The sequence below is a fragment of the Amyelois transitella genome, chromosome 7, assembly GCF_032362555.1.
Source record: "Amyelois transitella isolate CPQ chromosome 7, ilAmyTran1.1, whole genome shotgun sequence".
Classification (NCBI taxonomy): Eukaryota; Metazoa; Arthropoda; class Insecta; order Lepidoptera; family Pyralidae; genus Amyelois; species Amyelois transitella.
Window position 1 is genome coordinate 7,267,103 of NC_083510.1, and position 16,323 is coordinate 7,283,425.

General features: G+C 32.8%; 1 protein-coding gene across 6 annotated transcripts in view; it reads left to right on the plus strand.

Moving 5' to 3' along the window:
- LOC106133233 (polypyrimidine tract-binding protein 2) overlaps positions 1-16,323 on the plus strand; it is a 366,610-nt gene that overhangs the window by 134,539 nt on the left and 215,748 nt on the right. For 5 of the 6 annotated variants that reach the window (XM_060945000.1, XM_060945003.1, XM_060945004.1 and 2 more), the window contains exon 2: positions 10,522-10,626. The exons of the other annotated variant lie outside the window; for it this stretch is intronic. Coding sequence is in view for 1 of the 5 variants with exons in the window: in XM_013332903.2 (XP_013188357.1) it covers positions 10,534-10,626 (93 nt within the window). In the remaining 4 variants the exon portion in view is untranslated. The remainder of the gene's footprint in view (positions 1-10,521; positions 10,627-16,323) is intronic. 6 annotated transcript variants of the gene reach the window in all.

The following is a 16,323-nucleotide window of genomic DNA, read 5'->3' on the forward strand; positions in this document are numbered from 1 at the left end:
AGGGGTAGGCAGAGCCTACAATCTTTTTACCTGCTTCGTTCCCTGCCTATTTAATTCGCTTTTTCTATTGCAGGAAATTATAGACTACGTACTTATGAGAGAAGAGTTGACTACTCAAAACATAAAAACGAATTATCACATTTCAACATCTTGTTGATTTTTGGTAGTACATTACCGAATACATAAGGTTTCAAGCACGTAGCCTCAAAAAACGTTAGTCTTTTACACCAGGATAAAATCATTTGATAAATAATAATTACTATTGTTAAATTAATAACTCAATCGAAATCCAGGAATTTCAAGCACCATTATTGCGTTGTTGATGCAAAGTTTTCGGCCGATGATTTCGAATGATGTACGAAAATAATGATTTGGGCAAAATGTGTGGGATACATAAAGACAAATTGAAAACGGACCCTACAATATGACCGCGGGGCTTGCTGCTGTGGTGCGAGCCATAAACTACGAGCGGGTTTATATATTTTTTATGTTTGAAAGTGATACAAAAATAAATACATACATATAACCACGATTGTATCCCTTACAAGGTAGGCAGAGGCAATATCTTGAAATAACTAAAAGGGCACATTAAATTTCATTACTAATGAAAAAAATCGAGATTCAATAAGTGACAGTTTACTAGACCATCGCCTATATATTAAATTACAAGTTTATTAGTTTTTTCTCTTGAATTTTTTTACAATCTGCCCAGAAAACTTGATTGAAAGTGATAACGCATGAAATCCACCGCCAAGTTTAAGTACTAAATTTATTTATCGAGTATCAATATTATTTAAACATTAATTAAAGAGAAGTGTTTTTATTATTATTCTGAATAATAATAAAAGTGGGGATAAAATTAATCGTAAAATTATGTCGTATTATGTGAAGTAGTTATATTAATGATACTTATGTTAGACCAATGAATGCAAAAAAAATATTTTGCATACAAATTATAGTTAAATAGCTGTAGGTTTGTATTTTAAGCCAAACTCCTATTTGTTTTTACACGCGTAGTAGTGCATAAAAATAAATAAACAGGCAATTAAACATTTCTTCGTGAAAAAAAAACATTATTTTCTGTATTGATCCACAGGTAAACTATGATCCAAAGGTTTTAATTAAAAGGGATTGGATGGTAATCTTACTTATTATTTTATATATGTAACTTTTTGATACATTTCTTTGTCTTGTTGCTTTCGATAAATTATAAAATGTTCCCATATCAATTATAATATAATGGTATTGAAACCAAGTTACTAACATATAATTTTTTAAATTTTTCTTGTTAAGTGCTCTTACGAGTAAATCACTGAAGGAAAATCGACGCTCAACATCACAAGTAGTGTTTGCATCTACTTTCACATTTACAGAAGATAACTGCGCTTTTGCATCGCAAATGCGACGAACGAACTGAAAGGACTTAAGATGTCGTATTCTCTGCCATATAAATCATAAAGAAAATTGGATTCATGTTAAACAAGACTACATTTTAAAACTTATTTGATGTTTGCATTTAAGCTTTCCTTTAAATTTAAAACCCGATTAAACGCTAGTCTATAGATTATTATCACTGTTAAATCGTAAACAAAGTATTAAAATCGATAATGTAAAACAATGTGCAGGAGTAACCACTCAATAACGTTAAAAATGAGCTTCAAATGCCAAGAAAATTGGTTTTTCCACAGCGTCGGGCCGATACACCCGCAAAATGAAAAGTTTACCCATCACAACACTGACACATCGATTGGCGTCTACATCTTTGTAAGGAATTGTTGGAGATCATGCAAAGCAACTTAAACCTTAAGATTATAGATGGATGGTGGACGAAAAGTCGCTTTTTCAGTGTTGATGGAGAGGGCGTTTGCAAGGTGCCAGTCGGCTATTGCTTGGCAATCAATCATTCCACTGAACGGAACAAAAGCGGTAAGTATACCACTTTAAATTGAGATGCGTTTCGTACATTTTCTTGGTTCGATTTATCTGTTAAAACATATTTTTCTTCTACTATTTTGATGTTAAAATATAAAGCTTTTTTCTGAATAATACAATATACAAATATATATAAATGTTGTTGTTGTAAACGAAAACGTACAAAGAGAAAATTTTTCAAAAACATACTTATCCCATGAAGTGTTGTGTTGAAAAACATAAAACAATTCACATTACTTACATATTTCTCAACCAACTTATTCAACAATTTTAAAAACGCACAGATGCTCTTTGAAATAAAGAAATGATAACTCCTAGGGCGGACCAATACTAATACCCTATAAATCATTTCTATGTATCTCAATTACCTACTGTTTAATCTTGTCACTGGATCCAATATTACAGTGTAATCTTGTGGCATAATAATGAAACCGTAGCATGTTCTTGATTAAATCTTGACACGTGTCCAAGACTTGTTGAAGCATGTATTTGATAATCTGCTCGCTTATTGATAGCTAGTGATCGGTTCTCGGGCTTCTGTCGGTATAATTGCTTCCATTGACATGCCCAAGGATGCAGTATATGTTCGGGGAAGATGCTTCCGGCAATTAATTGTACACAAATGATGAATGGTATGTGTATTAGGAACGTTATCGTTTAGTTATTCAATAAAATTGTTGATAACGACATTAAGGCTTCTGAACTTTAGATTCATCTTTGAGTCTAGCGGCCTGTCACTACCTGAATTCGATCCAGCTGAACATGGCCTTTCCGCAACTGTCTACCCAGAATAGGATTAACACTATAAGTAACAAAATGATATTTTTTTTTAGGCTTTATATATGATGAATTCTACATAAAGTGATATTTATAAATATTTCTATTATTTTTTAATTTTCGGACATTTCATATTTATTTGAGATCCAGACTAAAAGTCATTTACCTAACATACTGGTAACCGTAAAAATGTGTTCATTGAAATAAAAACTACACCACTATCTGAGTTTTAATGTAAAAACTTAATCCGTAGTAGTTTTTCCAAGTCTTGATTCTATATCCAGGGAACTTTTTTCTTAATTAAACCTGAGCTGTGCAAGTTGAAGTAATTTGGACATTCAGCGACAGCTGAATGCTAAAAAAATCTCGTCATTTTCATATTTAAGACTTTTTCAAATATAAAAATTCATATTATTTTCAGGAGACTTTGATACCTATAAATGTTCTCCTAACCCCGAATATTATAGAAATGTTTACATAACATTGTAAGGTCGGACAATGTCGTTATTATAACGTTGAGATTAATTTATGTGTAATAAGAATTTTACTGCCAATAGCTTGTAAAACTTTATGAATCTCCAGTACCTTTCGGGGATAATATTTAAGTCGATTTTTTAATATATTCGGACATTATGTCACTAGTTTCACGCAGGATATTATCCATCATCCCAGATTTATGATAATATTATGCGCTTATTATTTTAGCAAAACAAGCTCTTTCTATACTTTTTTTTATTTCACACTATCTTTTGCTGGCAGATATATTAGCAGAACCCCTTCTATTCTGCAATAAACCGGATATAAACCAGCTTTTGCTTTTCTGTGCAACTAAGGGGAGAAGGTAGCTACACTTTATTTGCTACTTTTAGGTAGTATTACCCAAATATTAAACATATATACGTTTAATATTTAAAAATACCTATTTGCCAAAAAAACTTTCATATCTTTACCTTTAGCAAATTATTTTTTCTTCAAGATTTTCCTTGAAACTCCCAATCGCAATCCGTCAGTCACAACGGCGAAGTCAGCGTGTTCCTTAGTATTCAGAACTTGATCTGGAACTTATACCGCTTACCTGAACTTCGGAAGACAAACGCGGGAAGCCAAGGCTTATGAACACTAGTTTGTAGGACAACGTTTGCCCTCAAGACATGCTAGATATAGTTTAGCAAACAGATCTGCCAACTAAATGTATAATGTATGACAAGCAAACCTCACGTTAAGTGATACAGCTGAAAGTTAATTATTTAAGGATGCAGAATCCGATCCTGAAGATAAAAATCGGTGGTACGTTCACTTTCCCGACGCAAAGTAAGCGGTAAGTTTAACATAATCTGTATGTCTCTATGGTATTCTAAACGAATCAACTGATATCGATAAGCTTATATCCCATCCACAGCATTATCTAACGAGATGGAAGACCGGTACTAATGAAATTTCATCAATATAGAAAGTTTAATGTAAACAGGTAAAAAATCTAAATACTAAGCTGGTCCAAATAGAGTCTATTTTGTTATTTTAAAGTCTAATTTGCGTTGTTGATTACGGTTTATAATTGTAGCTACACAACACAACAACTGAGAGATCTGCAAGAGCATTTAACTCTTCATTATGCCAAATTACGCAACATTCAAACACAAGAATATTACCTTACATTTAATTCAAACGTTGATGGAGTTCCCTCAACAAGTCTTATAACTTTGTCATGACTTTATTTGCAGTAAATAACCACTTGCATAGAACAATAAAACTTGATTAGCCATCTCATTCCGACATTGAGAGAACAAAAAGACATGAGACGTCACACACAGAGTGTAGTTAAATTGAAAATCTCGTGTCATTTGGAACGACTGGGGCCGCAATCTAACTTGCCAAATTAATTTATGACAACAACAAACTTTGGTGAAAAAACAAATGTTGGCATTTTAAGAATCTTTTCATATTTGGTCGCGTAACGTGCGTAGATTCGGCAACTGTGCCAAGCGGCGGAAGCTATAGAAAAGTCGTTTTCGAAATTAATTTATCTTTTTGGTCTTTTTTTGCGGAACTTTTAATAAGTTTAAGGATTTTGTTTGATGTGACGAAATATGTTTTTGTATGATGATTTTACCTTTAATCTTATTAAAACTTTCTTCATTCATATTTGGTGTATAACCTTACATCTGTTTTCTTATAGGATGTCGATAGTGAAATAAGATAAGATATATACGGGACAAATTACACAGATTGAGTTAGACTCGAAGTAAGTTCGAAACTTGTGTTACGAGATACTAACTCAACGATACTTTATAATAAATACTTATATAGATAAACATCCAAGACCGGGGCCAATTAGAAAAAGTTCGTTTCTCATCATGCCCTGGCCAGAATTCGAACCCTGGACTTCCGGTGTCACAGACAAGCGAACTACCGCTGCGCCACAGAGGCCGTCGAGAATTGCTTGCAAGTTGAAATTATTGGAATATGGAATAGATTTTTTTTTAATTTTATGTTTGTAGTCGAGGTCAGCAACTGAACTTGTTTTTACCATTTTGTTTGGTCTTTCGCAAAGTCGAGCTATGATTTTTTCTGCTAACCCCTTCTAGCTAGATCCGTCAGAGGTGGTATCTTGAAAGTTCAATCATAGTTGAGTTACATAATCTACACTCAATAAGAATACAGCAGTCTGTTTTTCAGCATTTCAGAGATCGTTTTTATTAAATAGGTTTTTATTTATACTGTGGCTTGTTGTTTAGGCAGCGGTCGTCCCGACCCGACGATAAACTTTTAATGCGTTTTTCACTTCGTTATGAAACATTTCAATCGTTTTAATTAGGCTCGAATAGGCGGCAAAGATTTCGTTACGAAATGACGCTTTTAAGCTCTGAATATTTTCAACGCGTAATGACGAGATTTATTAAGCTAATTTAGATCTCGACCGCTTTTGTAATGTTTGTGAATCTGTTAACATGGCCGTCTGGTTTATGAACAGAAAAGATCAGAGATGTTAATATCAAACAACTAACCGTAAGAAAAAAAAGAGTTGTAAGATAAGAGTTATTCAAAAATTCTCTTTTAGGGTTCTGAAGACAAGTAGCAAAAACTAAACTCATGTCCGTCAGTCTGTCCATATGTTACAACCATTTTATTTGGAGACTATCCATTCATACAATAAGGTTGAGTTTGGACGACAACATTGTTTGTAGTTGGTTTATTTCTTTGCATGTTTCTTTTATTTTATGTGTATTATACGTATTATGAGATATAAATAAGTGTTAAAACTTAAATCACTTATCGTATTTCAAACATTGCCCATAGAGTATTGGAGCTCATTCTAGAACAACTAAACACGAATACAACAACTAATTGCTAATTTATCGTGTAAGTTAGCTAACTTAGGTACAATGCCACTTGGCGTCCGTCTGTTTGCTCTAAGTTAGTTGCGCCACGCTGCGCCGCCGTGATTGCAACTTAATCGCAACTTGAAGAGTTTAATTCTTAAGAAATTGCACTAACTTCATATTTGAGTTGCAACTTATTGTGCTTAGCATAAAGTAGGCAACTTCGCGGTTTGTTCAGAGTTAGAAACATGGAATTAATTTTTCGCTTTACCACTTGGAACATTCGTAAACTAAGCTTCTGTTTGTCGTTCCTAGATTAAAATTTTATTAAATCATTTGTCTAAAACTAAATTACAAAAGGGCAAGTCAAATATTCTCTGAACATTGAGTTACAAGAAACGAATGCGAATGAAGCGAAAGAAGTACGCTAGGATCGTAAAAAATTTAGTCTCTTCCTACCTCTCCAGGAAAGAGCCGTGATTATATGTACTCTTGTACATATACATTGAACAGAGAATCTTTACGTTTTCCTATTTCATTTTTCAAATAAGCGAGTCATCTTTTCTGTCCCCTACTTTGTAGCCAGAATATCGTTTCCATCTACCGTGTGAACTATGAGCAAGATAAGGAAGTGATCAAACGGATGCACTAAGTCTGTAAAATTAAAAATGGTACAGAAAAGCCTATGGAAGAAATAAAGTTTAAAAATAACATGTGGCTGTATCCTTGTACTATTAAAACAATATTTTTTAAACTATAAATATATTTTTTTAAACTCATGCATTACAGCTATTATTTTTACATGTAGGAAGCTGCTACTCTTAGGGAACAAAGAGAATTAGAAATATTTCCTGTTATTCCCACTGCAACGATAATAACTGACAATGTGACGTGTTAGACAGAACTGGTAAAGCGTGAGGTGATAAGTTACAAAATGCAAAGATCAACGAAAATATTAAATACCTATATGAAGTTAATTTTTTTTATAAAGTCTAAAATAAATTGGATGTGGATAGGGGCGTTAATAAACAGCAAGAAGTCGCGACGAAGAAGTTTTTAGGTAAAAGCTGAGGTAGGCCAAAGATTTTTCTGACCACTGCCATCTGCCACGAGTAGCTGAATTTTGACGAAAATGAAGGGAAGCAGTGAAAAAGGTTATTTGAAAAGTTTTAAGCTGAGCTGGCAGCATAATCGGGTGTAGTTGCACGTATTGTGTGTTTTTAGTGGGTAAGCTTTACAACTTTTGATTCTTATGCGAATAAGAATTGGTTAGGTATGATGTTTATATTTTTTTACTTGAAATATCTTTTCAAAGTGGAATATTATAGATCTAAAGGTACGTTATAATGAGCCAGTTCTGTACTGTTTTTATTTGAAGCTAGCACGAATACGAGCGTTTAATAAAATCACGGTTTAGGTGGAAACTTCCCGAACCCGCTTCGGAAAATGTCGTAAATAAAGTTGACGTTTAAGTAATAACCTATGAACATCTTTTCATTATTCGATTAGGGATAATATCAGTTTACAATTTGATTTGACGTGTTGTATATAATTTATTCGTTGTGAACATCGAATTTCTTCAAGATTATTGGCTCTGTCTACATCGTTAATGAAAAAGACATAATATGTATAATATATGTCGATAATTTCTAGTCATTATTTAGTCTACTTTTGTCATTATTTAGACTAAAGTTTGTTCTGATGAATCAAGTTGTTAAAGAAATTATAACATTTTCAAAAAGCAATGGATCAAGAATAATTACAATTTTCGAGTAATTTTTATCAATACATATAATTTACAGATGGACAGGTCAAGAATACTTACGCTTTACTATGAAACAATTTTTTCATGTGACTAATTGATTTTAATGTCTACGTGAAAATCAATAAAACTTTTTGACACCACCAAAGAATAATTTAGCGAAGGTAGTATGATTTAATTAAACCAATAGTTAATTAAATAATTTTCGAAGTATCGAGCGCTCGGAAAGAACGATAAAATAATTGGATCCATCAAATTATAGAATGCCAATCGCTCTTGGGTGAATAATGAATTTAAGAATCGGTAACACTGAAATATATTTCATTTTTATTGTTCGACACGCCGATCTGCCTGACACCGCTATATTTGCAGTAACAGGTTAATTAAATTTTGCGTAAACAAAACTTGGGTTGTAATTAAGGTGAGTTTATATTTACGATAATGTTCAATGTTTTTAGTAACAGTGACGTAAAGTTAGCCATGAAAAGTGTAACTTTGTTAATTTACTTTTTAACTGTAATCACAGCGCTTCCTTTCAGTAAGTAATATTAATAATAAAGTGTTCTTGACTAATAATATCAGTGGCAAAAGGTGTGATTAATAATTGAAAAAATTAAACAGTTACTACGTTATAATTTTATTTGTACATTCTTTTCTTGCACGAACACATACAATGACATCGCTATTCGCCACGTGGTAGACAGAGCAAACAGTATTGAAAAGACTATAATACCATGTTTATTTTCATATACCTAGTTGCCTGCGCATTTCGGAAGCAATAAATAAAAAAATAAATAATAATAATAAAAAAAAATTAAACAATAAATCCATTAATGTTTGCTCTTGTCATTTGCATCTATCAAAACGTAGATGTCTAGTCTAACACGATGGTTTAAATCGCGAACTATTTTAAACTCCAAAGTTAAGCTATTATAATAGTTAGTAACTTCATTAATTAATGTAATGAATACATTATTATAATTAATGGGATTAGTGAAACTATGTTGTCGGTTGGCAGTAAACTATCTTTCGCTGAAAATGTAACGCTTTTCGTGACGGTGAACGTTTTTCGGCAAAATATTATACTTGTTTTATAGATAAATATATTTTATCAAATATATATGGTTTATTAAAGTCTTCTTCTTTTAGGTAATGCTGGGTGTGTGCTAGCACACCACATACATATGTATAATCTCAAACCGCTCATTTTGCTTATCCAACTAGACTTTGACTTTTGTCTCAATACCTATACCCTGTAATAGTGCTTAGATTAAACATGCCACGTGGCACTTTTCAAGAACTTCCTGTAAAACGTCAAGTACACGTTAGCCAATTTAATGTTTTCAACTAACTGCGGCCTTTTTCCTTCGATCGCCATTATTTGTAGACGTAAAAAGGGTCATTTTGAATAAGTGATAAAATAGAAACAATGTGTTATCATTAATAGCTACGTAAATGTTTACAGGATATTTTTAGGTTTTGATTTAAGTTTTTGTTTTACAATTAAAGAATAGGCTTGTGTCATCAAAAACAAAGGATTAGTTTATTTGCGGCACTGAGTATCCATTTAATTATCTTAAGAACCGACAGATAACCAAGTTATACTATGATATAATTAATTCACCTACTACATACAGGAACGAATTCTAAAATCACATGTAAAAAAAAAGGAAAAATCCCAAAACAAAAAATATTTAAAATATACAAAATCCACGAACAGATATGAAAAACCGTCCGTTGGTCCGTCCGTTGTATTTGTCACAGGCACGGCTCGTAGTAATACGGATTGATCTTCGGTATCGGACCCATTCATCTTTAGGTTATATTTTTTTTTAGTTTATCAAGTAGTTATATATTTTTTTCAAGGAAAAATATTGTCAGGATCTTTTTATTCTAATTTTGATGTAACTAATCATAATTAAAATTAAAACATCGGGTTATAAAGTTACTAGTCTTGACAAATCAGAAAACTAAATCAAAGTTGCTGCTGAAAAATGTATCTACTCGTACTTTTTAGTTACACTGTCGATTTTTTTTAAGTAAAATATTTATCAAGTTTACCCCTGACGGATCAAAATTCCGTCTCCTTTACTGACGGTTCAAAACGTGTGTTGGTCATGGAGTCTCTTGCAACGATCATTAAAATAGACGCCTCTAAAGAAGAGTGGGTCCGGTATTTGATCCCCGCGGCCTGCATTCACCCCCATATATTATTCATGGCGCTTCAGCGGCGAAGCGGCCCATACGGAATATTAGAGCATATCTACGAGTTTATCCGGGTTTTCGAATACATCGCTAACTAAATTGTTTGCGACTTCCCGAACGCGTTTTTATCGACCAAATCGACTAATCGGACTAACGATATTGATGCTCGATCGTGATCCAATGCGCTTTGGTTATTATGACGTTATCTGTGGCTTTCGTGCCAAATAATTGTGGACACACATAACAACGAGTAATAGAAAACACAACATAAGCAATCTTGGTACATACTATTAAATATTTAAGAAATGTGCTCACAACTTGCAATCTGCATTTGATGAATTTGGGAGCTGTAAAACCGATTACTATAATAGATTATCAATTTTTTTTTCATTTTTATTTATTTATTGGAACTTTTCGCTGTGGTGAACGTGGTCTTAATGTCAAACATTAACAATAAGGGAAATTTTGAACATATGTAGGATATTTTTTTTCCGTGTATTAATTCTACGGCTACCATTGTTTCAGGTTGGCGCAGCTATGATGTCCTGTCCCCTGCCACTGCCGCTGCTGCCGGCACTGCATCCACAACCAGCATTGGCATCGGACTTCCCAATCCACATTGGAATAAAGGTATATAATCTCTTTTTAATGGATAACAATTGGATGATAATCGGATGGTTTAGCGAAACCGCGGGTTCTGCAGTTCGGGATCGATCAATCAACATTTATGTATGCTATTTGATCAAACATGGTTTTTTGATAATGTTTACGTGAACACTCTCATCCGCTAAAGTCTAGATTCCACAGTCTGCTTGAACCGATCTTGATGAGAGAGGATTTTGTCGTTTCCATTAAAGAAAAATAGGAAATACTTAAGGTAAAGAAATAAGTACTGCCTGATCTAGGCGACCTGTGAAAGATTTTTTTACATATCTTCTGAATTGTCCGTGTTAAGAGCATTACATTACATTTATAAATCGTAAATCGCACCGTCTCATCTCAATCACAACCGATAAAGTACACGTAATACAGTTTTCAAGGATTTTCAGCTACTCTGGCTCGGTATTCCCAACAAAAAATAAAAATATAAGAAATGCAAATTAAAAGCAATCAGTTCTGATGCAAATCCGGTTGTGGGACTATAAAAATACATTTTCCTTCTAAAAACACTTGTCTCCCAATAATCATGTTTTCGCCAATTCGCGTCATCGCCTTACATGTGAATAAGGCCTTAGCATTTTGAATCAACAGCGGCGAAAACCTCTCTAATCCGCAGCTAAATATTCGATCATTTTTCCGTGATTTTTTTAAACCCTCCCTTTACGTTCTGTTTACAGTCTGAAGTCGTTTGCTTTCGTCGGTAAGTAAGAAAAAAATATGTAATTTAATCTTGCCGCCTCGTCGTCGAGTTTCAGGCAACTTAAATTGCGAATGTATCAAAGCTAAATAATATAAAGTAAGAAAGAATATAAGGTAACTTTGAAAGTCTCGCTTGGGCTATAAAGGTTCGTCTATATTGTTGGGGTTTCGTGGACGCGAGCAAATCTTTTAATATTAATCTCTTCATTGTTGACGTTTTTAGTGCATCAAATCTTGAATACGAGTAGGTTTTTCTTATAAGCGTGTTTAAAGAAAAAATCCTTAACAAGAGTTATCCATTGAAAGACTCTTCCTTTTGTTAATATAAACGATCTAATAACATTCCTAGTATGTATTAGTATCTTAAACAGATTATCACTAAAATATGGTTTTTTAAAACTTTAAAGCAACTGCAAGTCTCATCTCGGATTCAAACAACGAGAGGTGATCGGTGAAAATGAAACTCTCGTTGACCGACAAAAAGGGTAAAAGAGCACTTTAAATCAGAAACCCATTAGCAATCTAAAAAATCTATTACGAGTCGAGGAATTCGATATCGACAGCAAACTTACCATCCGTGTACACAGACCTTAATGGATAAATTTCTGTAGAAGCGACGTCACAGCAGTATCAATATTTGAAATGAACTTTTGCCCAATTACCTTTCCAAGTTAAACCGTCTTAATTTATAAGTATTGATTCGTACCGACGACTTTAATTAGTTCCGAGCTCTGGAACGTTTGCTTCATTTATTATCTGTGAACGTTGTGCCTAACGTTTGCGTTCATTGGACGACGCATTGGATATGCGAGGAGCCTCTTTAAAATATCTCTTGCGGATTTTCATACTTCATGCAGCGAGGTTCTTAAATCTGTTTTGTGTTTGTGTTAAATAATAAGTAATGCGTCCAATCATTACATTCTTATACCAATAAAAATATCACATGTTCGGTTATTCTAAGAAATACTTAATACTGTTTATAAGTAAAACTTAAGTGAATGTGATTGCATCCTGTATTTTGTGAACAGAGTATACCCGCGTCCACCAACACTTAATTGTTACTAAAGTTTTGAAGTTAAGGCCATCTTTATTGACATTTATGGATTGACCGGTATCATGGAAACGATACTTAATGAAAACGCCTACTGACTTTATCAAGTTCAAATATTTGAAGCAGGAAGGGTATTAATTGTTTAAGGTCTGATTGAATAAGTACAAATATTTTAAGGGAAGGTTCAGATAGATATAACTGTTTTTTAAACTTCATTCACCAATTTCTACTAAATGCAACATGCAACCAGTTTTTTTTATATCGCTAGTATATAAATTACAAGTTGTTTTTATCAAAAAATTGGAGTGCGTTCGACTTCAATCTGCCTGATGGTAAACAAGAGTAGTCTAAGGTGGTCCAAGCAAGCTCTGACAATTATTAGGTTATTGCGGGAAACAAATTTAATGTCTTGGTGGTTCGCATAATAATATACATACTATATAATTTTAATAGCCTATTTCTGTGTCCCACTGCTAAGCAAAAGCCTCCCCTTTCTCCCTCCATAAGCCACTATGGGAAGTAAAGATTCCCAAGTCACAATGAAATATATATACAGATAGTAGACCACGAAGAAGATGGCAGGAGGACATCGACACCTTTCTCAATGGATAAAATCAAAGAAATAAATCTTAATGTACTCCGCAAATAGAATTTAAGATAAAACCAGACAAATCAGGCACAGTTGCCATCCACTGTGAGGCTGACGCGCAGACAAAAGCCGCCTGGTTCTCTGCTCCTGCAGGTGATGGCGAATCACCCGGCAGATATCACGATAATGACGGGATTGGACATGATTAGACTGGTGCTTCTACCGAACCATTGTATGTTTTTATGATGACATTTTGGCCATTAAAATTTTTATGATGTTATCTAAAGTTAACATGAATAAAATTGACTATTTGTTATGGGTCCATAAATAAAATTTATTAATAAAAAAATAGTTTGAATTTAAAGGTTAGAATAGTTTGATTTTAAAGGTAGATTATTTATTATTTTGAACAATTCTAAACAAATAATTACTTATATTCATGTGTTGTAGTTTTTTGGGAAGTGTGACATTTTTGGCCTGAAAGAAATTTCATTTAATGAACAAAACTCCTGTTAGATAAATTAAGAATTTTAATTTCATTTATAAATGCCATGTTCATAATAATCCTTAATCTCCAATTATACCTCTCAATCAATATCAAAGTCAGTGTCACTCGAAATCGTAGCATCAATTGCCAGAGTAAGCCTACGTAGCAATTTCGTAGCGGCTACGCCGTAGCAACTAATGAGGGCCACTGATACTGTGTTGAGGCGGACGCGCCCTATAAATTGGTTTCATGCATATTTATTTATTCAAATACGTATGAATTGAATCTCGCTCACTACTACTCAAATATGGCACCGGACGAAAATTGAATCAGCAAGGGGAATTAGATTGACACAAATAGTGTTTGAGCAAAGGGAAATCAGATGTTGAATGATTGATGTACAAAAAGGTTAACCTTAAACAATTTTCGAACAAAAGTCGTAACGTTTTAACAAACTAATCTAACTTAAGAGGTAATTATAAAAAAGTGATTATTATGTTTACTAGAACAAACACAAGTAAACACAAACAATATACACAATAACATAAATTTTGCCCTAAATAACTTACGACACTCGTCTCAGACATTGCATTATAAGCCTTATTCGGGTCTTCCATTTCAGGATGAAATTTGAGGTCCATAAAGTCTCACTCAATTATGGGCGTTGGGTTTTGAATTTAGGATAGTCGAGGATCATTGTCCGGCCGGTCAATTATTGTTTCGCATCTGTATTTGATAACATAAACTAAGGACCATTATTTATACATAAAAGAGGGTTTGGTACCTCCTTCCTATTATTAAGAAATTAAACTTATTAAGTTTACTATGCGATATTGTTTTCTTTGTTTGTAAACTGTTTATTGCACATATAAATAATAATAACAAATTACAAAACAGTTATTAGATTTAGAAGAATATGTACAATGGCGGAATTTCTTCCAGTCAACCAAAATTTTAAGCAAAATCAAAAAGGCAGCGCACAAAAAAAAACATTGCGAATGCGTTATAATAATTCGCAATTATTTTCTTAAGAATTAATGATAAACAGTCTTTTGAATAGTGTTTTAAAGAACTTAGGTTAAAAGCAGATTTCGTATCTTGTTCCAAAAAACTGAGCAGAACAAACTCAAAAAGATAAGTCCGAGAGGAATAAAGAGGAATAAGTAATTTAAGATTGTTTTGAGACCGCAAGCAACTATTCGTCTGTGAAGTTATTGTTTATTTCATTGGCGCGTAAAACAAGATTAGCATGTTTCAATTAAACTTTTGAGTTTGGGAACACTAATAGTCTAATGTTAGTTATATTTTCAGTGAAATCAATTGATCAACTACCGAACGTATTTAAAAAACGTCCACTAACAAGAAACATTGCTGGCAAAAATATAAAAAAAAAACAACAAAATATTAGTGCGGTGCGACGCTAAATAACAGGTATTATCTCCGGAACAATATGAACGTCGTCGTCGCAACCTGCCGGCAATAAGCAACGCTGCGTAATGGCCCCGTCAGTCATCTGTCGTGACAGACTCGGGACATTGTCGATATCGATAAATTAAATTAAAAAAGAATAATACATATTATAATAAATATTTAGCTCCTACGTTAGTTGCGATAGTTATCTTTGTCGTGATGTTATCGATATTTTTGTTTTAAATCAATAACAATTATTGTGTCGTAAACTGCTGTAAAAAAACGAGTTATCGCAAAAAATCTTTGTTTTTTCTTTGTATTTAATTCTGAAACCAAAATATTAACATTACAATATATAACAATAACCTTTTTTTGTGTAAACAAACCGTGTTAAAAACATTACCTTTTTATTTGAGAACTATATCGAAACGACACTTTATAATCACACCTTACAAAGTGAAGTGAAGCTAATTGAAATGGTGAAGATAATTATATTTATTATTTGTTTTTTGTATTTTATAGTCATTATTATCAACATTTTAAAAGCCTTTAAAAATTTTACATAATTTGCTTATTACTATCAGGAAACTGTCTATCGATAATACTATTTCGAAACATTTTCGGTCCCACGTCACTAAAAATGATGATCCAGGTGAAAGATACAATGAAAACAAACCTTTTAGATTGCAATCAATATTGAAAGAATTTTCCGACGTCTTTGAAAATATCATGAAAATACAACCTGTTTAATAACAGTATATAGTTGAAACGTATGTATATAAGTAACATATTCAAAATAAAAAATAATACGAAGAATTTCAATAGTATTAGCAGTTGCGTTTTTTTACATAACAGTACATTCAATAATTATCTATAATTTTATTTATGCACTTAATATTAAGTATTGAAAAACATGATTTTAAAAGAGCCAATTAAAAAACTTATTTCGAGACAGTTTGCAAAAGGTTTCTTCAAAAAAGAGTAGTAATCAAAGACAGCCCTTTTGTCTTACCAAGCCCACGGGCGACCATTACGTCTCATTCCACGTACAACAACTTTATTTTTCCATGTGCCTATAAAAGTTTTCTAATAAAGGCCCTCCAATAGGCAACTTACTGTCGTCATTTCTGCTTATTGCCTACAGGTGACAATTGATGGAGATAGCTCTTTTTAACTAACTTGCTATCTTTTGTTTTCTAAGCTGACAACACTCAAAGTAATGTTAATAAGTAAGTGGGGTTGGGTTTTTTAATGAAATCAAGTGCCAAATAAGTGATGCGGTTGAAACATTTGATAAAATACAATTCAATAAAACTCTTTAGGAAAATTACAATGAAAATTCGTATATTTTTTTATAAGACGTCCTTTTGTTTAACTTTTTATTGCCCAAGAAATGTCTTTGGTATGTCTAAATTATAATCATACCAATGA